General features: G+C 52.0%; 3 protein-coding genes across 54 annotated transcripts; 2 read left to right on the top strand and 1 right to left on the bottom strand.

Annotated features, from left to right (window-relative positions):
- The first annotated feature begins 14 nt into the window (after positions 1 to 14).
- BAG6 (BAG cochaperone 6) lies at positions 15 to 21,988 on the top strand. 50 transcript variants are annotated; one of them, XM_063666035.1, is made up of 26 exons: positions 15 to 472; positions 9,064 to 9,184; positions 11,209 to 11,326; positions 11,441 to 11,637; positions 11,872 to 11,925; positions 12,085 to 12,159; positions 12,985 to 13,220; positions 14,288 to 14,417; positions 15,195 to 15,392; positions 15,603 to 15,855; positions 16,204 to 16,281; positions 16,392 to 16,499; positions 16,612 to 16,724; positions 16,829 to 16,916; positions 17,661 to 17,947; positions 18,610 to 18,901; positions 19,068 to 19,237; positions 19,421 to 19,474; positions 19,591 to 19,693; positions 19,785 to 19,909; positions 20,075 to 20,221; positions 20,309 to 20,368; positions 20,485 to 20,628; positions 20,710 to 20,817; positions 21,367 to 21,513; positions 21,790 to 21,988. In XM_063666035.1, exons 2-26 carry the CDS (start codon positions 9,077 to 9,079, stop codon positions 21,883 to 21,885), a joined length of 3,489 nt encoding a protein of 1,162 aa, XP_063522105.1. In that variant the 5' UTR covers positions 15 to 472; positions 9,064 to 9,076; the 3' UTR covers positions 21,886 to 21,988. The 50 variants fall into 50 exon arrangements, with proteins under 50 accessions (XP_063522105.1, XP_063522100.1, XP_054347875.1 ...); XM_063666030.1 differs by having other exon boundaries at positions 16,579 to 16,724; XM_054491889.2 differs by lacking the exon at positions 15 to 472 and adding an exon at positions 8,292 to 8,426 and having other exon boundaries at positions 16,832 to 16,916.
- C5H6orf47 (chromosome 5 C6orf47 homolog) lies at positions 472 to 2,462 on the top strand. The gene has a single exon (XM_054491941.2). It carries the CDS (start codon positions 847 to 849, stop codon positions 1,726 to 1,728), a length of 882 nt encoding a protein of 293 aa, XP_054347916.1. The 5' UTR covers positions 472 to 846; the 3' UTR covers positions 1,729 to 2,462.
- APOM (apolipoprotein M) lies at positions 2,585 to 8,427 on the bottom strand. Of its 3 annotated transcripts, none has more exons than XM_054491946.2 (6): positions 8,299 to 8,427; positions 4,170 to 4,324; positions 3,507 to 3,580; positions 3,319 to 3,417; positions 3,074 to 3,172; positions 2,585 to 2,731 (listed from the first exon to the last, which is right to left on the bottom strand). In XM_054491946.2, the coding sequence occupies exons 2-6, from the start codon at positions 4,220 to 4,222 to the stop codon at positions 2,706 to 2,708; spliced, it is 351 nt and encodes a 116-aa protein (XP_054347921.1). In that variant the 5' UTR covers positions 4,223 to 4,324; positions 8,299 to 8,427; the 3' UTR covers positions 2,585 to 2,705. The 3 variants fall into 3 exon arrangements, with proteins under 3 accessions (XP_054347921.1, XP_054347919.1, XP_054347920.1); XM_054491944.1 differs by lacking the exon at positions 8,299 to 8,427 and adding an exon at positions 4,716 to 5,674; XM_054491945.1 differs by lacking the exon at positions 8,299 to 8,427 and adding an exon at positions 4,716 to 5,273 and having other exon boundaries at positions 4,163 to 4,324.
- Positions 21,989 to 22,985: the final 997 nt, after the last annotated feature.

Genomic DNA, 22,985 nt, shown 5'->3' with positions numbered 1-22,985 from the left:
CCGCGGGTCCTTCCCGTCCTGGTGCAGCTGCTTCCGGAGTCCGCGGCTCCCGGCGGCTCCCCGAGGCCGCGGCCCCGACGCTGGGCCCGGGAGCGGTCCCCGCGCACAGCGCCTGGACGCGTGGGTCCTGAAGTAGGCCCGCGCTTTGCTTCGCAACTGGGGATCTCCGAGGACATCTTAGTTCTGACCTTGCGGAGGCCGCGTCTCTGCTGCGTGTTCGCGGGCCAGTCGGGCCACTTTGTAGAAATCATAGCCCGCTAAATCAAGGGACGAACGCTGCTGGCTGGAGTTTGCTGGACACTTTCATTCCACCTCCTAACAAAGAGAATTCCTATTCCTCGAGGTCCCTTGGGGCAGCAGTTAAAGACTACACGATCCAGGAGTACCTAGGACCTGGGGCCACCTTCCTGCCTGCTTTATTGGATGGAGCACTGCCTCCCCAGTTTCTGGGACACCTTGGGGTGTGGCCTTGGTGAGTGAAACTTGGGGTGCTGCCTGCTGGGAAGGAAATCCGGAAACACAGAGAGGACTCTCTGGTGGTGACCCAGGCCTTGTCAGATCTGAGATTCTTGGAATCTCAGATTGTGAGGGGTGTGGATGGTGAATGAATTTGGGTATGCCCCACTTTACCCCAGAACTGAAGAGGAAGCAAACCACTTGTCACACTTGAGGCTGCATGACCATTCAGAGAAGGGAGAAGCCACTTCTGAATTCAGAGTAGGACTGCATCACCAGGCAAATACCTGTTCTGAGCCAGAAAGACTCTGGCTTCTGGTGAGATCCTGAGAGTCTGAGTAGTGCCAGGAAGCAGCCTCAGAATTTGGGGGCCCATTACACACCCCAGCCATGTTCCTGCGACGGCTTGGTGGCTGGCTACCTCGCCCTTGGGGCCGCCGGAAACCAATGAGGCCTGACCCGCCTGACCCAGAACCCAGACGGGTGGACAGCTCCTCGGAGAATTCAGGAAGTGACTGGGATAGTGCCCCAGAAACCATGGAAGATGTGGGGCATCCCAAGACTAAGGACTCGGGGGCATTAAGGGTTTCTAGGGCTGCTTCCGAACCAAGCAAGGAGCCCCAAGTTGAGCAGCTAGGGAGCAAAAGAATGGATTCCCTCAAGTGGGACCAGCCTATCTCTAGCACTCAAGAGTCTGGGAGACTGGAGGCTGGAGGGGCCAGTCCCAAACTCGGATGGGATCATGTGGATTCAGGTGGCACCAGGAGACCAGGGGTGTCCCCTGAAGGGGGACTGAGCATCCCTGGGCCAGGAGTCCCATTGGAAAAACCTGGTAGGCGTGAGAAGCTGTTGGGCTGGCTGCGGGGGGAACCAGGAGCTCCCTCCCGGTACTTGGGGGGCCCAGAGGAGTGTCTGCAGATCTCCACCAACCTGACCCTGCATCTGCTGGAGCTGCTGGCCTCTGCCCTGCTGGCCCTGTGCTCACGACCACTGCGGGCAGCCTTGGACACACTGGGCCTGCGTGGACCGCTGGGCCTCTGGCTACATGGCCTACTGTCCTTCCTGGCTGCCCTGCATGGGCTCCATGCTGTTCTGAGCCTACTTACTGCCCACCCTTTGCACTTCGCCTGCCTCTTTGGTCTCCTGCAGGCCTTGGTGCTGGCTGTCAGCCTCCGGGAGCGCAGTGGGGATGAGGAGGCCACTGACTGGGAGAGTGAGGGGTTGGAGAGGGAGGGTGAGGAGCAGAGGGGAGACCCCGGAAAGGGGCTGTGACCATGGGGTGGGGTGGGGTGGGGGCAAAGGGTGAAGGCTTTAGGAGAAAAGTGTGAGGCATGACCCAAATTGTAAGCATAGGGACCTCAGGGATGGGGAAGAAACCCCAGAGTATGAGGGTGCAGGGCCCCCCTTCATATACAGGAGAGAACAGAGCTATTTAGGGTGTTTGTGTTTATGGACAGTGAGGGCACTTCCCTTGGATTCACCAGCTGTTATTTTTGCTTTTACTTTTCTCCCACCTTCAGTTTTTTGTTTTTTTTTTCCACCTCCACTTTAAAAAAAAAAAAAAAAAAATGTGTGATGGTGGAGAATAAAGACCAAAGGGTCCTGTCTACCTTTCAAAACTCTCCTGGGGTAGAGGAGACCAGGGCAGGATAGACAGACCTCTGCAGTAAGAGAGTGGTTGGGAAACCCAGAGTGTTCCTTGGATCTCAGGATCTGAGCCATCGAGGGAAGAGTGGGGCTGCTAGGCAAGTGGATTAGGGGGTCTGGATAGGGCCCCACAGGTGACGGGGAGCCTGCAGGGCGGATCTGGTGATCATGGGAGCCAGAGGGAGTGGGGACAGTACAGGCAGTATTGGCAGGAGGGCCAGTGCAGAAGGGCTGGTAGCTCAGGCAGTGTGGGGGAAGCACTGAAGCCTGTAGTCCCCACTTGGGGGCTAGGGGTTTGCTCACTCAGCAATAAATAACTGTGTCACATCGAATCCTAAATATACCACTATAAAGTGAGAGTTCCTGCCACTCTGTTCTTCCTGACACCGTCCAGCTGGGGGTTTAGGTGGTAGAGGATCCAGGGGGAGTGTTGAAATGGGAGGAGTGGGAATGACGTCTGGAGACAAACCCCAGAATGAGATGAGGATTGAAAAATCATCTTTATTATCTTGAGTGGGAGCTGGAGCTGGAATTCTCCAGCTTCTCCCTCCAACAACTCAGCTCCCATTGTACCCGTCTGGGGACTTAGATGAAGTTACAGGTCAGTTACTGGACAGCTCACAGGCCTCTGTGATGGGAGGAGGGAAAAAGAAGAGGACAGAAGGGAAGTCCAGGGAGAAAAGCAAAGTTGATAGTAATGGGGTGGGGGAGAACATGTTCTTTCATTCCCTGTGTCAAAGGGGAGTCTCTAAGGCTCTTTTCCCTCCACTTATGACCCTCTGCCCCCTTTATCCAGTGCAAACTCAGAAACCTCTCTTTTGAGTAGCCCAGAACCCATCCTGCCTCCCTCAGGTGACATCACAGCTCTTAGCCACATCCCTCTGGTGACATCACACGAGCCTCTTTCACCCTATAACACCAGAAGACTTGGTGAGTCCTAATCCTGTTTTGTGAGACTTTAACCCCTTACCTTGATTCCTAGGAGTCAGTAAGAAGGCTTTGGAGTCCAGGCAGGAAGTCAGGGACTTGAATTCCTCCACACACTTTTCGGGAGGATGTGGTGAGCGATCTGGAAGGGCAAGGTGGGGCGAGGCCAGTCAAAACCCCTGGAAGCACCTAGCTCTTCCCGGGAGGGTGTCATAGGACCCAGAGTGAGGAGTTCTCCTGCCCTCCCTTGTTTGCCTCCAACCCTTCCTGCCTTCTATCCCTACTCACTGTAGAAGAGAAAGCGCTGGTAACCCTGGCCTGTCTCATTCAGCATGATTCCACCTGGGCATGAGCTGGAAAAGAGCTCAGTCTTCATGTCAGGGCGGCCTGTCAAAGTAGGTGGAAGAAGTATGAGAACAGAGATGCAGAACCAAGCTCAAGGTACTTGGGGAGGGTGAGGGCTGGGAAGAACCAACCTTCAGTTCTGAGATCTGTGCTCCCTTCAGTCAGGTGGTAGATCCATTTCCGGGGCACACAGAGCCCATCTTTCCTGAAGAGGTGGTGGCGGCAAGGAGGAAAGAATGAGCATCACCCCAACCACAGTGTCCCAGCTTCTTTTTTTTTTTTGAGACAGAGTCTCGCTCTGTCGCCCAGGCTGGAGTGCAGTGGCGCGATCTTGGCTTACTGCAAGCTCCGCCTCCCAGGTTCATGCCATTCTCCTGCCTCAGCCTCCTGAGTAGCTGGGACTACAGGCGCCCACCACCACGCCCAGCTAATTTTTTGTATTTTTAGTAAAGACAGGTTTTCACTGTGTTAGCCAGGATGGTCTCGATCTCCTGACCTCGTGATCTGCCCGCCTCAGCCTCCCAAAGTGCTGGGATTACAGGTGTGAGCCACCACGTCTGGCCTGTCCCTGCTTCTATTTACTCCATTGTATTGAAGCCCAGCTCTCCTTGGGTTTCAAGCTACCAAGCATTGGTTAGGCACATCTTTCTCCAGAGGGCAATTAATACAGCCATTGAATTCCGTGGGCCAAGCATAGTAGATATACCAGCTAAGAGGCCAGCTCTTGGTGGGTGGATTCTCACACTTTGGGCAGAGACTGAACCCAGTGATGCTTCTGCCTCCTTACCACTCACATGCGGATGGTAGCACGAAGGTGGAGCTGCGTCGGGGCAGAGCCAGCAGCCATATTGAAGATAATGTTGTCCACAGGGTCAAAAGTTGCCAACTCCTCCTTGGTGGGAGCTGCCCCTGCGATAAAGTACCACTGGCCCAAGTGGACCTCTGGGAACTGGAGAGACAACGAAGGGAGCAAAAGAGGGTGGGTTCCAGCACAGGATGGGTTCAACCTCTTCGTCAGTCAAGACAGCAAGACTTAGGGGTAGAGGTGTTGGCTGCCTTCCTCTTTCCAACTGGGGATTGGATCCATGACAAAGAGTCATTAAATGACTTTTCCTCTTTGCCCCTCCCCAATCAACCTGGGTAACCACCCCACCCCCTAATTCTGCCATGCCTCTGCATTGATGGCCACAGTACTGATATTTTTCTTCTTGCTTTCATCATCACAACACTCACACCCCCTTCCTCCCTTCCTTTTCCAAGATGGTCTCCAGTCACCCTAGGCCATCCACCCAAGTCCCTCAGAGCCTCCACCATAGGCTTCCCCCAATCTCAGTCCATACCTCCTTCCCATCCACGCCCAGAGTTGTCAGTTGACTGTGCTCAGGGCACTGGTAGATGGAGTTAAGGATAATACCATAGAAGTAGAGCAGAGCTGCCCAAATTTGGTGGAACATCTTCAGGCAGGAGGGAGCTGGTGCTCTGTGTGCCTTAACTGCTCTCTCCCCTACTGGCTGCTCAGTCCACTCTGCTTTCAGCTCCCTTGCATTCGACCCTTGACCCTTTCACCTGCTAATGAGTAACTTCAACCTTGTTTTCCAACCCAAACCTGGATTACTTAGTGTTTGGGACTTCCTCCCCCTCTTCCGGATGCAACCACTCCATAGTACACCCTGGCATGTCCAGGGTTTCTCAGGAGTTATGAGGAGAGCTGAGCCATCCAGGGAGAAGCCTGTGGTCTTTGAACCCGTATCTGAGCTGGTTATTTGTTGCACTGTGCAGCACTGAAGGGAAGTAGCTTGACTGGGCCTCTCATTCATTCACTTAGCAAACTGTTTTGAGTCCCAAGTCCCAGTTGTTTCCCAAGAACTAGCTAATCCCTGGGGACATAAAAAAACGAATAAGACATAGCCCCTGGCCTTGAAGAAGTCGTTATAGGGAAAACTAGCTGTGTAGACAAACCATTGCAATACAACTTGGTAAATGCTTTAGAGCAGGTATGATGCAGGTGCTGGGGCACAGTGGATTGCTCTCTTTAGTTTACAATTAGAAAAATACGTATACCCTGGCAATGTTCACTGACAGATTCACTCAACATTTATTACTACAAAGAGGCTATGTAATCTGGCTGTTAGAGAGGATAGATGTTGGTGTCAGGCAGAATGTGTCCAAACCCTAACTACAGGCAGGGCAGGTAGCTCATGCCTGTAATCTCAGCACTTTGAGAGGCCAAGGTGGGCGGATGACTTGAGCCCAGGAGTTCAAAACCAGCCTGGGCTGGTTTTGCTACATGGCAAAACTCTGTCTCTATAAAAAATACAAAAATTAGCTGATGTGATGGCACACGCCTGTAATCCCAGCTACTAGGGAGGCTGAGGAGGGAGGATTGCTTGAGCCTGGGATGTCGAGGCTGCAATGAGCCCTGATTGTGCCACTGCACTCCAGCTTGGGGGACAGAGTGAGACTCTGTCTCCAAACAAACAAAACACCACTAACCCCTAACTACTATGTCTGTTTTTCATCTCTAAAATTGGCAAATCATCAATCTCATAGGATTAAATGAAATAATGCACATAAAGCCCTTAGCAAAGGCTTGCACATGGTAAGTCCAAAGTATATGTTTGCTATAATTAATAGTAATGTTTGCAAAGCACTTAGTTTCTGGTGGGTAATAAGTTCTCAAATCATAGACAGTAAGAATTGCCAAATAGGCTGTCATTGGATAGCACCAAGCGACTGGAGCAGCTAATGCTGTGAGAGGTGGGGCTTCCTCGATAGATTATTTATTTACTTATTTTTAAGACAGGGTCTCACTCTGTCGCCCAGGCATGACTTTGACTTCCCCGGCTCAGATGATTCCCGAGTAGGAGCTACAGGCACACGCCATCACGCCTAGCTAATTTTTTGTAGACACGGAGTTTCACCATGTTGCCCAGGCTGGTATTAAACTCCTGAGCTCAAGCAATCGGCCCACCTCGGCCTCCTAAAGTGTTGGGATTACGGGCATGAGCCACCACACCTAGCTTGATAAATTTATATCCCATGGACTGCCACAAAAAATTTGCCGAGGGGTGAGGCTTGCGATTTAGTTAAAAAAATTTGGGTGACCGGTATATTAGAGTTTATTATGCTGTTCTATTTTGGTGTAATGTTTGATTTTTTTTTTTTTTTTTTTGAGATGGAGTCTCGTTCTGTTGCCCAAGCTGGAGTGCAGTGGCACAATCTTGGCTCACTGCAATCTCCACCTCCCGGGTTCAAAGCAATTCTCTGCCTCAGCCTCCCAAGTAGCTGGGATTACAGGCGCCTGCCACCACGCCAGGCTAATTTTTGTATTTTTAGTAGAGATGGGGTTTCACCATTTTGGCCAGGCTGGTCTTCAACTCCTGACCTCGTGATCCACCCGCCTCAGCCTCCCTAATGTGAGTCACTGCGCCCGGCCGAAATTTTTTGTAATAAAAAGCTAAAATGTGGTTAGGCACAGTAGCTCACACCTGTAATCCCAGCACTTTGGAAGGCCAAGGTGGCGGACCAGGCTGGGCAACATAGCAAGACCCCATCTCTATAAAAATAAAATTAGCCAGGTGTGGTGGTGCGCATCTGTGGTCCCTACTACTTGGGAGGCTGAGGTGGGAAGATTGGTTGGGCTCGGGAGGCAGAGGCTACAGTGAGTTGTGATTGCGCCACTGCACTCCAGCCTGGGCGACAAAGCGAGACCCTCTCTCAAAAAAATAAATAAAAAAGCTAAAATGTTAACAGCTTTTTATTGGGGCAGTAAAGTACAAGTGCTCGATCTGGAGTCCTGTAGGCCTGGATTTGTCAATTCTGACACTTATGTTCGTCTAAGTGTACTCACCTAAAAAATGTTAAAGGTTTATTGTTAAAAGGCTTTTTAAAATAATACACAAAACCCGTAGTATATGGGCTGGCACAAGTGCTCATTAAACAGCTGCTTATTAGAACTCTTAACTAAAACATAACCAGGACCTGGGTATAAACTACGAATCCCAGAAAGGTTGGGCACCCCAGCAGCGATGTGTCTTTCTGGAGGACTCGCAGTTTCGCGGGGCCGAGGCCCTTGTCCCAGGGCAGGTTAAGAGAAGAGGGCACGGAGAGGCGGTAATGCCTCCACCCCCGGCCTTCGGAAGCACGCTGGCCGGCCTTTAAATTTCCCACGGTCAGGGTCTTGTCTTTCTGTCCACTCGGACTACATTTGCTCCCAATTCTCAAACTCGGAGGCGCCTCTTTTCTTGACAAAAGTTCTGCAACTTAGTAGCACGTTTAGTTTTCCTAAAACGTGTCATGTCCCTTTGGCCACACACCGACGAATGTGACGCCCACAGCCCTTAAAACGCCCACCCGGCGGAACCGAAATCTAGCCCAACCAAGCAACCGAGAACAAAATTACAAGTGCCGCCTCCAAACGCCTACTGAAAGAGTAACTTCCGGAGGCACAGAAGAAAGGGCGCAGCGAGGGCGTTAGGGTGGAGAAGAGTTTTAGCTGGCTAGGACAGTGCCGCCTGAAATTCTCAGCCTGCCAAGATTTAAACATAGATTAATGTGGCATAATCCCCCATCTCCAAAGTCCAAGGTCCATACGACCGTCCATAGCCCCTCTCGAGGCAGTGGTAGAGTCCCAGATTTATCTGGGAGTGTGCAGGATAAACAATCCCAGAAAAACAATCACCAGATTGTTTTTCAGGCATTTATGGTAGCCACCTCAATCTTCTAGCGCTCAAGCGCGCGCACAGACGTGAACGCCGCCAGAGGGGGGAGGGGGTGGGGCGATGCTTAAGTGTCTACGCATCCGTAGTGCGACGCACGCAGGCGTAGTACGGTCCCCTGGGCGACGGCGGTGGCGGCTCCTCGGGGTGCTCGGCTCCCTCCCACCTAGGCCGGCCCCGGCCCGACTTGCCCTCAGAAACTCACTGTTTGGGGCTGCGGACTTTCTCGTCGTGCCCCACAAAAGTAAAGCTTGGGGACCTGGGGGGAGCCGGAAGTATCGCCTCGAGATCCCCAAATACTATCGGGGAAACGGAAGTGGCCGTCGGTGGCAGGTTTGGGGGAGACCGGAAGTGACGGTCCGTGGGGAAGTCGGGGGCGGAGCCGCGGGGTGGTGGGTGGGTGGGTGGGTGGGTGTGTGTGTGTTTGTGTTTGGTTGTGGGTTAGTTGTGCCGTTCTGCTGGAACACCGTGGGAAGGCAGTAGACGCGGGCAGTCAGCTAGCAGGTCCGTCGCCCCGTGAGTGCCGTTTTGGGTCTATAGTTAGGAGGGTTCGATGGGCGTGGCGCGCGTGCACGAAACCACTTTCTCCGCAGAGTGGGGCGACCACCGCTTTCGCGTTGTCCCAGGATTTTCCGACCTCTGGGGCGCTTGTCCTGCCGTGACCGGTGATGACACTAGTCTCTGGTCTCGTGCTTCCTTCCTAATCTGACTGGCTCCCTGCTTACTGTGATTGGCGTCGTGGAGCCCCTCCCACCTCTCGTCCTCCAGCTCCTTATGCCGTCGATCTCCTGCCCTTTGTGTTTCTCTCCCTGTGCCCCGGAATCAGAAGGGGGATGGGGACAGGTGTGAATGTGTGTGAGTGTGCAGGATAAACTTTTTAGGTATTGGGGCAGGGATTAATGCTAGGGAGTTTTCCGGGTACACTCTGGTCGGGGCAACAGCGGGCCTGCCTTCCTTCGTTCTTCTTTAGAGACCTGTCGGCCATGGAGCCTAGTGATAGTACCAGTACCGCTGTGGAGGAGCCTGACAGCTTGGAGGTGTTGGTGAAGACCCTGGACTCTCAAACTCGGACCTTTATTGTGGGGGCCCAGGTGAGATACTTCAGTGGTTCTGGAAGACACCTTTAGCTTTTCCTTGTTTAGGCCCCTTAGCCTGAGAGATGAGTCTGATTTTCTGGTCACCAGATTTTCTTTTCTTTTTTTTTTCTATTTTTGAGATGGAGTCTCGCTCTGTCTTCCAGGCTGGAGTGCAGTGGCGCGATCTCGACTCACTGAAACCTCCACCTCTTGGGTTCAAGCGATTCTCCTATCTCAGCCTCCTGAGTAGCTGGGATTACAGGCGTGTGCCACTATACTCAGCTGATTTTTGTATTTTTAGTAGAGACAGGGTTTCACCATGTTGGTCAGGCTGATCTCGAACTACCTCAGGTGATCTGCCCTCCTCGGCCTCCTAAAGTGCTGGGATTAGCATGAGCCACCGCACCTGGTCTCAGATTTTCTTTTTATTGATCTCTTTGTTCATATTCCAGTAGAATGTTTTCTGATGTTTTGTGAGTGAGGCTGATTTTGTTCTGTCCTTCACATGGATAGAACTTAATGCAGAGGGAAATACAGAGGAAGGAAGAATCTGTGTGTCATCATCATGGGTGGACCCCAACCCAAAGGGACAGGCATGGCTCTGGCCTTTGGGAAGGGAAACAGCACAGGGACCCTAAGCAAGTGTGTCTTACTGATAGAAATTGGTCAGTTCTATGCTGTGTTTTTAAAGGGTAGAAATCAGAACCCATAATGGAGATAGGTCCTTGATAAGACTGTTGAGTGAAATTACTAATTTTTGTGGCATAGCTTGAGTCTCTTGAGCTTAAAGCCTTGGACACAGCTGTGTCTTTACTCCTGTAATACTTGGAGACAAATTGCACGTGGGGCGGTCCATGGTTTTCTACAATGTGATATTACCTGGATATAAGAAAGCCATATATAGACTTGTGATTAGATGTATATAAATCCTGTGGTACTTCCCAAGAGTCAGTTTGTAGTTAGGAAAAATATTTCTCTTTTTGCTTTTTTTTTTTGAGATGGAGTTTTGCTCTTGTTGCCCAGGATGGAGGGCTGGGGCGCAATCTTGGCTCACTGCAACCTCTGCTTCCTGGGTTCAAGTGATTTTCCTGCCTCAGCCTCCTGAGTATCTGGGATTACAGACGCCTACCACCATGCCTGGCTAATTTTTGTATTTTTAGTAGAGACAGGGTTTTACCATGTTGGCCAGGCTGGTCTTAAACTCCTGACCTCAGGTGATCCACCTGCCTCGGCCTCCCAAAGTGCTGGGATTACAGGTGTGAGCCACTGTGCTGGGACCTTTTTTGCTACTTTCTTATCTTCTTAGTCTTTCTTTATTAACCTGATACCAGACCTCATCTTCTTTGCCATTTTTTAATCTTGGAAATCACAGGAGAGTCTGGTAAATAAACTGGTATCATCTTGTGTTTGGAAAGGGGTCACTGATGTCTCTAGACACATGCTCCGTTGGGTGCCAGGCAGATAATATAATGTCCATGTGTTTTTTTTTTGTTTTTCATCCGTGTTATTTTTCCTGGATCTATAATTGAGCTTCATTAAGTTTATTTGTTTAATTTTTTGAGATGGAGTCCCTCTCTGTCGCCCAGGCTAGAGTGTAGTGATGCGATCTCGGCTCACTGCAACCTCCACCTCCCGAATTCAAGTGATTCTCTTGTCTCGGCTTCCCTAGTAGCTGGGATTACAGGCACCCACCACCACGCCTGGCTAATTTTTTTGTATTTTTAGTTAAAAAAGGGGTTTCACCATGTTGACCAGGCTGGTCTCGAACTCCTGACCTAATGTGATCTGCCTGCCTTGGCCTCCCAAAGTGCTGGGATTACAGGTGTGAGCCACCGCGCCCAGCTAAGTTTATTGTCTGTATTTTGACAGCTGTTACTTTAGTTTAAGGGCTTATACAGTAATTATCTCACAGTCAAGACAAATGGGTAGAGATTGTGTAGTGGTTTTTACTCCTCACCTCCACAACTCGGTTGTCTGTCTTTATTCTTCCTCTTTCCTCCATTCTTTCCATTCCTGTGCATGCTTTTTCTTCCTTTCAGATGAATGTAAAAGAGTTTAAGGAGCACATTGCTGCCTCTGTCAGCATCCCATCTGAAAAACAACGGCTCATTTACCAGGGACGGGTTCTGCAAGATGATAAGAAGCTTCAGGAATACAGTAAGGGGACTGGGGAGGCAGTTCAGAGGTTGGGGCTGCTGTCTGGAGGGGTGCACTGAGGCCATGGGTTTACCTGTTCATACTATGTTTTGGTGTGTGTCTATTTTTCTGCAGATGTTGGGGGAAAGGTTATCCACCTGGTGGAACGGGCTCCTCCTCAGACTCAGCTCCCTTCTGGGGCATCTTCTGGGACGGGGTCTGCCTCAGCCACTCATGGTGGGGGACCCCCGCCTGGTACTCGGGGGCCTGGGGCCTCTGTTCATGACCGGAATGCCAACAGCTATGTCATGGTTGGAACCTTCAATCTTCCTGTAAGCTTATGTTCCACAGGGGAGGGCTTTTGTGGGTAGCTTTGGTTGTGGTAGTACCAGGGAATTAATAAGATAGATGCTTCCATCTTTAGATTGGGTTTAGGGGGTCCTGTGGTGTGCTATTGGTCTCAGTCTTTAAGGAGAAAAGAGGGTGGGGCTCCAGGGAACGAATTGGAGGTGTGGAGGCCTTAGTGTTGGCTTCTCCCAGAACAACTTCCCTTACCCTTTCCCCAGAGTGACGGCTCTGCTGTGGATGTTCACATCAACATGGAACAGGCCCCGATTCAGGTATTGAGGGGCCTCCGAGGGTCAGGGAAGGGGATCTGGGAGAAGGAGGCTGGGAGGTGGGGTGGACCTGGCTGAGAGATGGCTGGGACCTGATTTAGTAGGTGGTAGAACTCATGGCTTCATCTGTAACCTACCCTGATAAACCTTCTCTCATTGTAGAGTGAGCCCCGGGTACGGCTGGTGATGGCTCAGCATATGATCAGGGATATACAGACCTTACTATCCCGGATGGAGGTAAGTGGGCAAGGCTGGCTAGGGTCTCTCCCCACCCTCCCTCTCCCTTTTCTTTCAGCCTGGGAGTTAGGGCTTCACTGGCCACATCCACAGGGTTTGGCCTTCATAATCTAGTCTTCGTATCTTTGTGAGGCTCTCTCATTTCTGCCAATCCTCTTGGTGCCTGGTATCTGGAGAGTTTGTTTCAGACTTGTCTCATGGCATCTCTTTTCAATTAAAGGATTCCGCACTCTTATCTTGTGGAGGCTGGGAAACCAACTTGTGGAGGAAAGGAAACCACAATCTCTACTCTTTGTTAGAAATTTATTTACAAATATTACAGATGCTGTGGCTGGGCGTGGTGGCTCCTGCCTGTAATCCCAGCACTTTGGGTCGCCATGGCAGGGGGATAACGTGTGGTCAGGAGTTCCAATCCAGCCTGGCCAACATGGTGAAACCCTGTCTCTACTAAAAGTACAAAAATTAGTTGGGTGTGGTGGCACGCGCCTGTAGTCCTGGCTACTTGGAAGGCTGAGGCAAGAGAATCTCTTGAACCTGGGAGGCGGAGGTTGCAGTGAGCTGAGATCACGCCACTGCACTCCAGCCTGGGCAACAGAGCGAGACTCTTGTCTCAAAAAAAAAAAAAAAAAAAAAAATTACAGTTGCTTATTATGCATCTAATTTGTGTCAGTCTTATGCTAGTTGCTAGCGAGTCAGAGATAAAATTGCAGAGCCATGCCTTCAGGGAGTCTAGTTAGGATACTTTCTCTGTTCAGTCTCCTGTAGAGCAGTGCTCTGCAGCAGTCTTATCCTGCTTTTGATATCCTGACTCTCCCCTACCTTCAGTGTCGAGGAGGGCCCCAACCGCAGCACAGTCAGCCGCCCCCGCAGCCACCAGCTGTGACCCCGGAGCCAGTAGCCTTGAGCTCTCAAACATCAGAACCAGTTGAAAGTGAAACACCTCCCCGGGAGCCCATGGAGGCAGAAGAAGTGGAGGAGCGTGCCCCAGCCCAGAACCCGGAGCTCACTCCTGGCCCAGCCCCAGCGGGCCCAACACCTGCCGCGGAAACAAACGCACCCAAGTGAGAGATGGAGGGAATCTTTAGGGGGTGGGGAATCCTGAGTGAAGTATGGTGAGAAGGAAATGAACCATGGCAAGGGAGGGAAAGGATTACTTGGAGGTCTTAATTGAAGGGTTAGCATTGAGGGGCGAGGAGGGGCTCTCTCGGTATAGGTAAATGACGCTAGGACAGTCAACTGAGAAGAACTGCTGCTCTCCCTATGGCAAGGAAATCCAAATGGTATCTCCTGAGCCTGATCAGAATTCTCTTCTGAGTTCACAAAGGTCTGCTCTCTTTGTTAGAATTAGTCTCTCACCATTGTAGGTGCAGAATTGTGGTGGGGAGGGTGGGAGCAGTTCATTTTCTTCTCCCCATCCTCTCATGGGTGGGAGTAAAGAATAGAAGCTTTGGCTGGGCATAGTGGCTCATGCCTGTAATCTCAGCACTTTGGGAGGCCGAGGCGGGCAGATCACCTGAGGTCAGGAGTTCGAGACCAGCCTGGGCAACATGGTGAAACCCCGTCTCTACTAAAAAATACAGGCCGGGCACAGTGGCTCACGCCTGTAATCCCAGCACTTTGGGAGGCCAAGGCGGGTGGATCATGAGGTCAGGAGATCGAGACCATCCTGGCTAACACGATGAAACCCCGTCTCTACTAAAAATTCAAAAAATTAGCCGGGCATGGTGGCAGGTGCCTGTAGTCCCAGCTACTCGGGAGGCTAAGGCAGGAGAATGGCATGAACCTGGGAGGCGGAGCTTGCAGTGAGCCAAGATCACTCCACTGCACTCCAGCCGGGGTGACAGAGCGAGACTCCGTCTCAAAAAAAAAAAAAAAAAAAAAAAAAAATTAGCTGCGTGTGGTGGCAGGCAACTTAATCTCAGCTACTTGGGAGGCAGAGGCAGGAGAATCATTTGAACCCGGGAGGCGGAGGTTGAAGAGAATAGATAGAAGCTTTGCTGGTCCAGAGAAGGATTGGGCCAGGGCTCTGGGAGACCAGAGAGAAAGAGGGCACATGTGGTCCCTGTTGACTGTGAGGGTGGGAATCTGAGGAAAGCTTTGGCTCATTGCCCCTTGGGTTTTTCTACAGCCATCCTTCCCCTGCGGAGTATGTCGAGGTGCTCCAGGAGCTACAGCGGCTGGAGAGTCGCCTCCAGCCCTTCTTGCAGCGCTACTATGAGGTTCTGGGTGTTGCTGCTACCACGGACTACAATAACAATGTGAGCCCTTTGATGGCCCTGCCCTTTCTCCTCAGCCCCAGTACTCCCAAAACAGAACAGGCTGAAATACAGATAACTCTTTCCCTCCCTCGAAAAACATTGCAACAGGGCCAGGTGCAGTGGCTCACATCTGTAATCCCAGCACTTTGGGAGGCCAAGGTGGGCGGATCATCTGAGGTCGGGAGTTTGAGTCCAGCCTGGCCGACATGGCCCAATCCCATCTCTACTGAGAATATAAAAATTAGCTGGACGTAGTGGTGCACACCTGTAATCCCAGCTACTCAGGAGGCTGAGACAGGAGAATCGCTTGAACTCGGGAGGAGGAGGTTGCAGTGAGCCGAGATTGCACTACTGCACTGTAGCCTGAGTGACAGAGCAAGACTGTCTCAAAAACAAAACAAAACAAAAAAACACACATTGCAACAAAACAATTTCCCTCTAAACCTGTAAGTGATTTTTTCCTCCCTTACAGAGAAGGTGATAATCTTTGCTGTAAGCACTGTCCTTGTATCCCTTGTGCCCCTGAATGAATTTAGAAAATTTAAAGGAGATCAGTACATGATGACTTACTGATTCATTGTAGTGTTTTAATAGGATGTTCGTTATGTGAATAAGATATAATTTATTTGCAAAGATTTGGTCTGCATACAGACTTTCAAGGATATAACTGAAAGTTTTGGAGGACGTGGTATTCTCAGTAGGCATTATTGCTTTTATTAGTGAGGTGGACTCCAGCTTGATATTTTCTGCCTTTTTGTGTTTGGCTGGCGTGTGCAGCACGAGGGCCGGGAGGAGGATCAGCGGTTGATCAACTTGGTAGGGGAGAGCCTGCGACTGCTGGGCAACACCTTTGTGGCACTGTCTGACCTGCGCTGCAATCTGGCCTGCGCGCCCCCACGACACCTGCATGTGGTGCGGCCTATGTCTCACTACACCACCCCCATGGTGCTCCAGCAGGCGGCCATTCCCATACAGGTGGGTTAGGGGGAGTCTGGCCTGAGGGAGAGTGAGGGGTGTTGATAGAGTGACCCAGGGTAGCTCCTGGGCCTGAAGGAGGTTAGGAAAGGAGGAGACTTTGGAAACATGGTGATGGAGGCTGGAGATACTTTAGAGGTTTATCATGAGGTTTTCTTGGTTAGGCTCTTGTATTTTTCTCACTTCTGCCTGTCCATGTGTCTTTTTCAGATCAATGTGGGAACCACTGTGACCATGACAGGAAATGGGACTCGGCCCCCCCCAACTCCCAATGCAGAGGCACCTCCCCCTGGTCCTGGGCAGGCCTCATCCGTGGCTCCGTCTTCTACCAATGTCGAGTCCTCAGCTGAGGGGGCTCCCCCACCAGGTCCAGCTCCCCCGCCAGCTACCAGCCACCCGAGGGTCATCCGGATTTCCCACCAGAGTGTGGAACCCGTGGTTATGATGCACATGAACATTCAAGGTGAGTTAGGATCAGTTGCTGGCGAGAAGAGCAGGATCAGCATGGTGAGGGAGGTTCATGCTGAGGTGTGAGGGAACAGGGTGGGGAAGGGAGAGGCCCATGCTGGTGGTGGTAGCCTGGGGACCAGAGCAGAAGCTTTAGTAGACAGATGTGGGGGGTGTGGGGTTTGCTTTGTCTTTGGAGGTGTGTTTGTGTGGTGAAGGGAGCACCTCTCCCTGTTTAGATGGAGGGAAAGGCAGGCTTTCTGATGGGGGGATTATGGGCCCGAAGTATGCCTGATCTCAGAAGGATATAGTTAGGCCTTGGCCCTACCTACCTCAGGGCCACTGTCTCTGTCTCCCTGCCCAGATTCTGGCACACAGCCTGGTGGTGTTCCGAGTGCTCCCACTGGCCCCCTGGGACCCCCTGGTCATGGCCAAACCCTGGGTAAGAGTGAGGGCATCAGGGCAGGCTGAGCTCTGGGTAGAGAAGGGGAAGGGCTGAGTGGGTGGGTTGAAGGGGTCCAGGTTCAAGGTTACATCAGACCCGCCCCCCAGGCTCCACCCTCATCCAGCTGCCCTCCCTGCCCCCTGAGTTCATGCACGCCGTCGCCCACCAGATCACTCATCAGGCCATGGTGGCAGCTGTTGCCTCCGCGGCCGCAGGTAATGACCTGGAAGGGGAGGCTTGGGAGGTGGGGCACAGTCCATGGTGGCAGCTGGCTGGCAAGGGCCTGGCCCTCAGCCCTCTTCGGTCTCTCTCTTTTGCCACCCACAGGACAGCAGGTGCCAGGCTTCCCAACAGCTCCAACCCGGGTGGTGATTGCCCGGCCCACTCCTCCACAGGCTCGGCCTTCCCATCCTGGAGGGCCCCCAGTCTCTGGGACACTGGTGAGCAAGGGTCGGGGAGTTCTAGTGCGTAACAGTCTAGGGAGAGACTCCTATGGTGGTGCATGGAAGGGCAGGTCTGAAGTTCTCCCTTGCTCTTTATCCAGCAGGGCGCCGGTCTGGGTACCAATGCCTCGTTGGCCCAGATGGTGAGCGGCCTTGTGGGGCAGCTTCTTATGCAGCCAGTCCTTGTGGGTGAGTTTTCATTCTTCCCCACTCAGACTTTAAACTCCTCTCCTCGTCTGCTTACTGGCACTTTCCAGTTCTTTCCGTATTTTCTTGGTTCCTGCTTTCCTGGAATGGGGCTGCTGTAGTGTCTTGTTTTCAGGTTTCAGCTTTTTTTTTTTTTTTTGAGATGGAGTCTCACTCTGTTGCTAGGCTGGAGTGCAGTGGCACAATCTTGGCTCACTGCAACCTCTGCCTCCTGGGTTCAAGTGATTCTCCTGCCTCAGCCTCCCGAGTAGCTGGGACTACAGGTGCACGCCACCACGCCCGGCTAATTTTTTATGTTTTTAGTAGAAATGGGGGTTTCACCATGTTGGCCTTGACCTTGTGATCCACCCGCCTCGGCCTCCCAAAGTGCTGGGATTACAGGCATGAGCCATCGTGCCCAGCCAGCTTTTTTCTTTTTTTTAAGTTACAGAGTCTTGCTCTGTCACCCAGACTGGAGTGCAGTGGTGCAATCCAGTGAGTTATAGCTCACTGTAACCTTGAACTCCTGGGCTCAAACAGTTCTCCCACCTCAGCCTCCTGAGTAGCTGGCAGTACTAGCTCCTGGCTAGTAATTGTCTTTTTTTTTTCTGGTAGAGATGGGGTCTTGCTATGTGGCCTAGACTCCTGGGCTCAAGCAGTTCTTATGCCTTGGCCTCCCAAAGTTGCTAGGATTACAGCCGAGAGCCACCATGCTCAGCCCAGCTTTCTTTTTTTGGTTTCTTACAGCTCAGGGGACCCCAGGTATGGCTCCACCGCCAGCCCCTGCCACTGCTTCCGCCAGTGCTGGCACCACCAACACAGCTACCACAGCTGGGCCCGCTCCTGGGGGGCCTGCCCAGCCTCCACCCGCCCCTCAACCCTCCACGGCTGATCTTCAGTTCTCTCAGCTTCTGGGGAACCTGCTTGGGCCTGCAGGGCCAGGGGCTGGAGGGCCTGGTGTGGCTTCTCCCACCATCACTGTGGCGATGCCTGGTGTCCCTGCCTTTCTCCAGGGTGTCACTGACTTCTTGCAGGTGAGTGCCATCCACCTCGCCTTCCTGTCCCCCTTGACATCCACCTCACCTTCCTGTCCCCCTTGCCATCCACCTCACCTTCCTGTCCCCCTTGCCATCCACCACACCTTCCTGTCCCCCTTGTCATCCACCCCCTTGCCATCCACCTCACCTTCCTGTCCCCCTTGCCATCCACCTCACCTTCCTGTCCCCCTTGCCATCCACCTCACCTTCCTGTCCCCCTTGCCATCCACCTCACCTTCCTGTCCCCCTGGCCATTCACCTCACCTTCCTGTCCCCCGGCCCAGCCAGGCAGTGGCACCTTCTTGCCATTATGTAACCACTGGGTAAGAGGCCCTAGTGACATGTTAGGGGAAGGGGCCCTGGGAATTCATTGACTCTGAACTTTTCATTTTAAAGATGAAGAAAATGAGGTTTAGAAAAAGAAAATATAGTAATTAGTGTCACTGCTTTCTGACAACCTGTTCAGAGGAAGAGGTAGGTAGTTGTGCTGCCTGACTCTGTTGAATACTTACTATGCTTCTGCTTTAAGCAGTGAAGATCAGAATGTAACTCCCCATCTTCCCAGACCCGTTGGTTTGTGCCCTCTTGATGCCGTATTATTTCCGTGTGTCTGCATTCTCACCTCACTTTCTGTTCTTTGTTCCTTCTCTATTTGCCAGGCAACACAGACAGCCCCTCCACCACCCCCACCTCCTCCACCCCCACCACCTGCCCCAGAGCAGCAGACCATGCCCCCACCAGGCTCCCCTTCTGGTGGTGCAGGGAGTCCTGGAGGCCTGGGTCTTGAGAGCCTGTCACCGGAGTTTTTTACCTCAGTGGTGCAGGGTGTGCTCAGCTCCCTGCTGGGCTCCTTGGGGGCTCGGGCTGGCAGCAGTGAAAGTATTGCTGCCTTCATACAACGCCTCAGTGGATCCAGCAACATCTTTGAGCCTGGAGCCGATGGGGCCCTTGGTGAGCAAAAGGGATGCTTTGGCTTGCTCCAGGAAGGGGCAGCCAGAGGAAGGTAGATGGCCTTGGTTTAGGGGTGTTGCCAAGGTGGGATGAGGTTGATGATCTGGTTGTGGGTGGGCAGGCCAGGTGGTAAAGGCCATTGCTAACATCTGCCCTTGTCCCCCAGGATTCTTTGGGGCCCTGCTCTCTCTTCTGTGCCAGAACTTCTCTATGGTGGATGTAGTGATGCTTCTTCATGGGCATTTCCAGCCACTACAACGGCTCCAGCCCCAACTGCGATCTTTCTTCCACCAGCACTACTTGGGTGGTCAGGAGCCCACACCCAGTAACATCCGGGTAAATGAAGGCCAGGGGCCCCAGAACTCTCCTCCTTTGCACATTTTATTCCTTATTTCTGACTGCTTCTCTGCCAGGTAAAGCTCCAATTGCCCCCACACAAGCCCTGGACTTGTTGGGGTCGAGGTGGAAGTCTTGGGAGCACTGAGGCTTTGAACTAAACCTGTTCTGTTTCCTCCACAGATGGCAACCCACACATTGATCACAGGGCTAGAAGAGTATGTGCGGGAGAGTTTTGTGAGTAACCCTTCTCTATTCCTTTCCTCTCCTGGGTCTGGTCAAGGCAGCTGCCTCCACTGCTCCCAGTCTTATGATTCCTGATTTTGGGATCTTTGTGTTATCTTGTCTCTCAGTCCTTGGTGCAGGTTCAGCCAGGTGTGGACATCATCCGGACAAACCTGGAATTTCTCCAAGAGCAGTTTAATAGCATTGCTGCTCATGTGCTGCATTGCACAGGTCAGGGGCTGGCCAGGCGGGGGCAGGTGGGGACTGTTGCATGTGCAGGGCTGCCACGTGCCAGCATTCCCTCCTTGTATTTTGCCCACAGATAGTGGATTTGGGGCCCGGTTGCTGGAGTTGTGTAACCAAGGCCTGTTTGAATGCCTGGCCCTGAACCTGCACTGCTTGGGGGGACAGCAGATGGAGCTTGCTGCTGTTATCAATGGCCGAATTGTAAGCACCACCTAGCCCCAGGTCCTTAGCCTTTTGTTTCCTGAGGTTTCCATTCTCTGCAGTTTTCATTTTTCTTTTTTAAACTGACATTCTGTAACCTGGATCTAATACATTTCTAAAGGTGGTTGAGAGTTTTGTGTTCTAAATCTGCTTTCTGCCCTTCAGCGTCGTATGTCTCGTGGGGTGAATCCCTCCTTGGTGAGCTGGCTGACCACTATGATGGGACTGAGGCTTCAGGTGGTACTGGAGCACATGCCTGTAGGCCCCGATGCCATTCTCAGATACGTTCGCAGGGTTGGTGATCCCCCCCAGGTAAGGGACCTATTGGGCGATGGGGTCAGGGTACTTGAGAGAACTGGAGAGATCTGAGAGGAAGTATGGTGTTCTTTAATTTCACAGCCACTTCCTGAGGAGCCAATGGAAGTTCAGGGAGCAGAAAGAGCTTCCCCTGAGCCTCAGGTACTCTGGAGAGGGGGAGGTTGAGGGGCCAGATAATGTGGAGTGGAGGGTTGGGGGAGAAAGGTTTGGAGGTTAAAAATTCTGAAGCCTGGCTCTTCCCACCATCTGACACCCAGCGGGAGAATGCTTCCCCAGCCCCTGGAACAACAGCAGAAGAGGCCATGTCCCGAGGTCCACCTCCTGCTCCTGAGGGGGGCTCCCGGGATGAACAGGATGGAGCTTCAGCTGAGACAGAACCTTGGGCAGCTGCAGTCCCCCCAGTAAGTGTCAGGAAGTAATCCAGTGGGTCATGGCAGCTGAAAGTCAAGGACATTACTATTTTCTCATCTTTTCCTCCCCAGGAATGGGTCCCTATTATCCAGCAGGACATTCAGAGCCAGCGGAAGGTGAAACCACAGCCCCCTCTGAGTGATGCCTACCTCAGTGGTATGCCTGCCAAGAGACGCAAGGTTGGTTTTCCTCTTCCCTAAGCGCCTCTCTCTATCCAGGTTTCCCCATTGTGCCTGGAATCAAATTACGTAGAGATGGTGGGAGCTCTTGTTATTCAGTCTCCCCTCCCCTCATTTAATGAGGAAACTTTTCTGGGATTCAGACTTGCTCTTGGTTGTTGCATAACCATACAGGACTTGACCTTAGTCTGTTTGCTAGCAGTCCTGTATTAGTTGCTCAGCTGCCTAATCCCCATGTGCTTAGATCCCATTTTCCTTTAGGGTGGGTTTCCTCTTGTGGATTACCTAGCTCTGAATCCCAGATGGCTTGACACCTTCTGCCTCTCGTTTTGAAGAGCACGTTCAAGCACATTCACTTTGGTTTTGGCTAGTGCCAAAGAGAATTAGGAAGGCATTTCTGCTGTAAAAACCACATCCTGGACTCTATTTCCCCTCTCTCCACTAGCATGGAGACTCAGTGGAGTGGTTGACTCATGGAAAGGGTGAGCCGGATGGTGGCACTGGATCTGACGTTGATCCTCTTTTCCCTCCCAACCCCCTGTCCCCCAGACGATGCAGGGTGAGGGCCCCCAGCTGCTTCTCTCAGAGGCTGTGAGCCGGGCAGCTAAGGCAGCCGGAGCTCGGCCCCTGACGAGCCCCGAGAGCCTGAGCCGGGACCTGGAGGCACCAGAGGTTCAGGAGAGCTACAGGCAGCAGGTGCCCCCACCTTGAAGCAGAATAGGGATGGTCTAGTGGGAGGGGTTGGGCTAGGGTCCCTCTTCCCTGGATCCCTTCAGCGATGAACTGGTCAGCCTGGTGCTACCATTTGTTTTCCCGTTTGGCATCTGGGAAGGCTTGACAGTGCCACCCCGGGCTATTTGACAGTGTGCTTGGTGGGGGAAATGTTAGCTTCTGAGGGATGGCCTTGTGTGCTTGCTGGGATCATAGGGACTTGGCCAGCGTTTCCCCAACCTGCTTGCTTTTTCTCTTTAGCTCCGGTCTGATATACAAAAACGGCTGCAGGAAGACCCCAACTACAGTCCCCAGCGCTTCCCCAATGCCCAGCGGGCCTTTGCTGATGATCCTTAGCTCTTTGCTCTACGGCCCTTCCTCATCAGAGGACCGTTTCCCCCCTCTTCCTTCACAGTATTTAAGAAATAAAAGTCGGATTTTTCTGGCTGCTTTCTCTCTACATTGTCTCCATTAAGTAGTGTGTCCCGTAATATTGAGTGAACTTGTTTTTTAAATTAATACTTCCTTGGAGTACTAGAAAGCTTGCAGTATCTCCCCGTGAGCATATGGACACTGTTCTGTTCACCCAGCACGCTAAATTGTACAAGCCAGTTTTGATGTTTGTATTTTTTTTTCTGAGACAGAGTATTGCTCTGTCTCCCAGGCTGGAGTGCAGTGGCCCGATCTTGATCTTGGCTCACTACAACCTCCGCCTCCCGGGTTCAAGCGATTCTCATGCCTCAGCCTCCTGAGTAGCTGAGACCACAGGCGTCCGCCACCACTCCCGGCTAATTTTTGTATTTTTAGTAGAGACAGGGTTTCACCTATTGGCCAGGCTGGTCCTGAATTCCTGACCTTGTGATCCACCCGCCTTGGCCTCCCAAAGTGCTGGGATTACAGGCGTGAGCCACTGCGCCCGGCCTGATGTTTGTATTTTTTGTGCAAAAGCACTTTATAAATAACAAACCCATATTTTGAGTTGGGAGCATATTCCAGGTGCACGCTAGGATAGAGCTCTCAAATTACCCATCAGAAAGTTTCTGAGCAGCTACAGACCTAAGTATAGTCTTAGCATAACTAGCATGCAGCGTTACCATGTGAAATCTCACTTAGTTTGACAATGCTGGAATTGGTCTATCCAATTCAAAGAGCCCCTTAAATGTGCTCCAACATTGAGGCCTTAAGAGAGATTTCCCCTTAGTTCATCATAAAGGACCGAAGTCCCATGGCTGCAAGTTCTTTGCTAGTCCCTTTGAGACGCAGGTGAAGTCCCTTCTAACCCCCCCATCCCCTGCCTTGGCTAGTTTAGTGCTCGATCAACTAAGCGTGGCGTAAGCTTAGCAAATTCCAGCTAGACCTCTTGGAACATGAGCTCACAGACATGTAACAGGCCTGCTGGAGAGTCCATGTGAAGAAGACACTGGTTGATAATCCAGTAATGTTACAGATGTCCCATC

Source organism: Pongo pygmaeus, chromosome 5, assembly GCF_028885625.2.
Source record: "Pongo pygmaeus isolate AG05252 chromosome 5, NHGRI_mPonPyg2-v2.0_pri, whole genome shotgun sequence".
In the NCBI taxonomy this organism is placed as follows: domain Eukaryota; kingdom Metazoa; phylum Chordata; class Mammalia; order Primates; family Hominidae; genus Pongo; species Pongo pygmaeus.
Note: the sequence above shows the minus strand (reverse complement) of the source record. Positions and strands in the feature narration are given on the sequence as shown.

Bases quoted from the DNA above. Each gene is read 5' to 3' on its own strand.
- C5H6orf47 (XM_054491941.2), top strand. From the start codon at position 847: ATGTTCCTGCGACGGCTTGGTGGCTGGCTACCTCGCCCTTGGGGCCGC.
- APOM (XM_054491944.1), bottom strand. From the start codon at position 4,829: ATGTTCCACCAAATTTGGGCAGCTCTGCTCTACTTCTATGGTATTATC. The intron at 3,173-3,318 runs GTGAGTAGGGAT...TTGCCCTTCCAG, and splicing joins CCAGCGCTTTCTCTTCTACA to ATCGCTCACCACATCCTCCC. The intron at 2,732-3,073 runs GTAAGGGGTTAA...CTCCCATCACAG, and splicing joins ACTGACTCCTAGGAATCAAG to AGGCCTGTGAGCTGTCCAGT.
- BAG6 (XM_063666024.1), top strand. From the start codon at position 8,943: ATGTGTGTGAGTGTGCAGGATAAACTTTTTAG. The intron at 16,282-16,391 runs GTAAGAGTGAGG...CCCGCCCCCCAG, and splicing joins TGGTCATGGCCAAACCCTGG to GCTCCACCCTCATCCAGCTG. The intron at 16,500-16,578 runs GTAATGACCTGG...CCTGGCCCTCAG, and splicing joins TGTTGCCTCCGCGGCCGCAG to CCCTCTTCGGTCTCTCTCTT.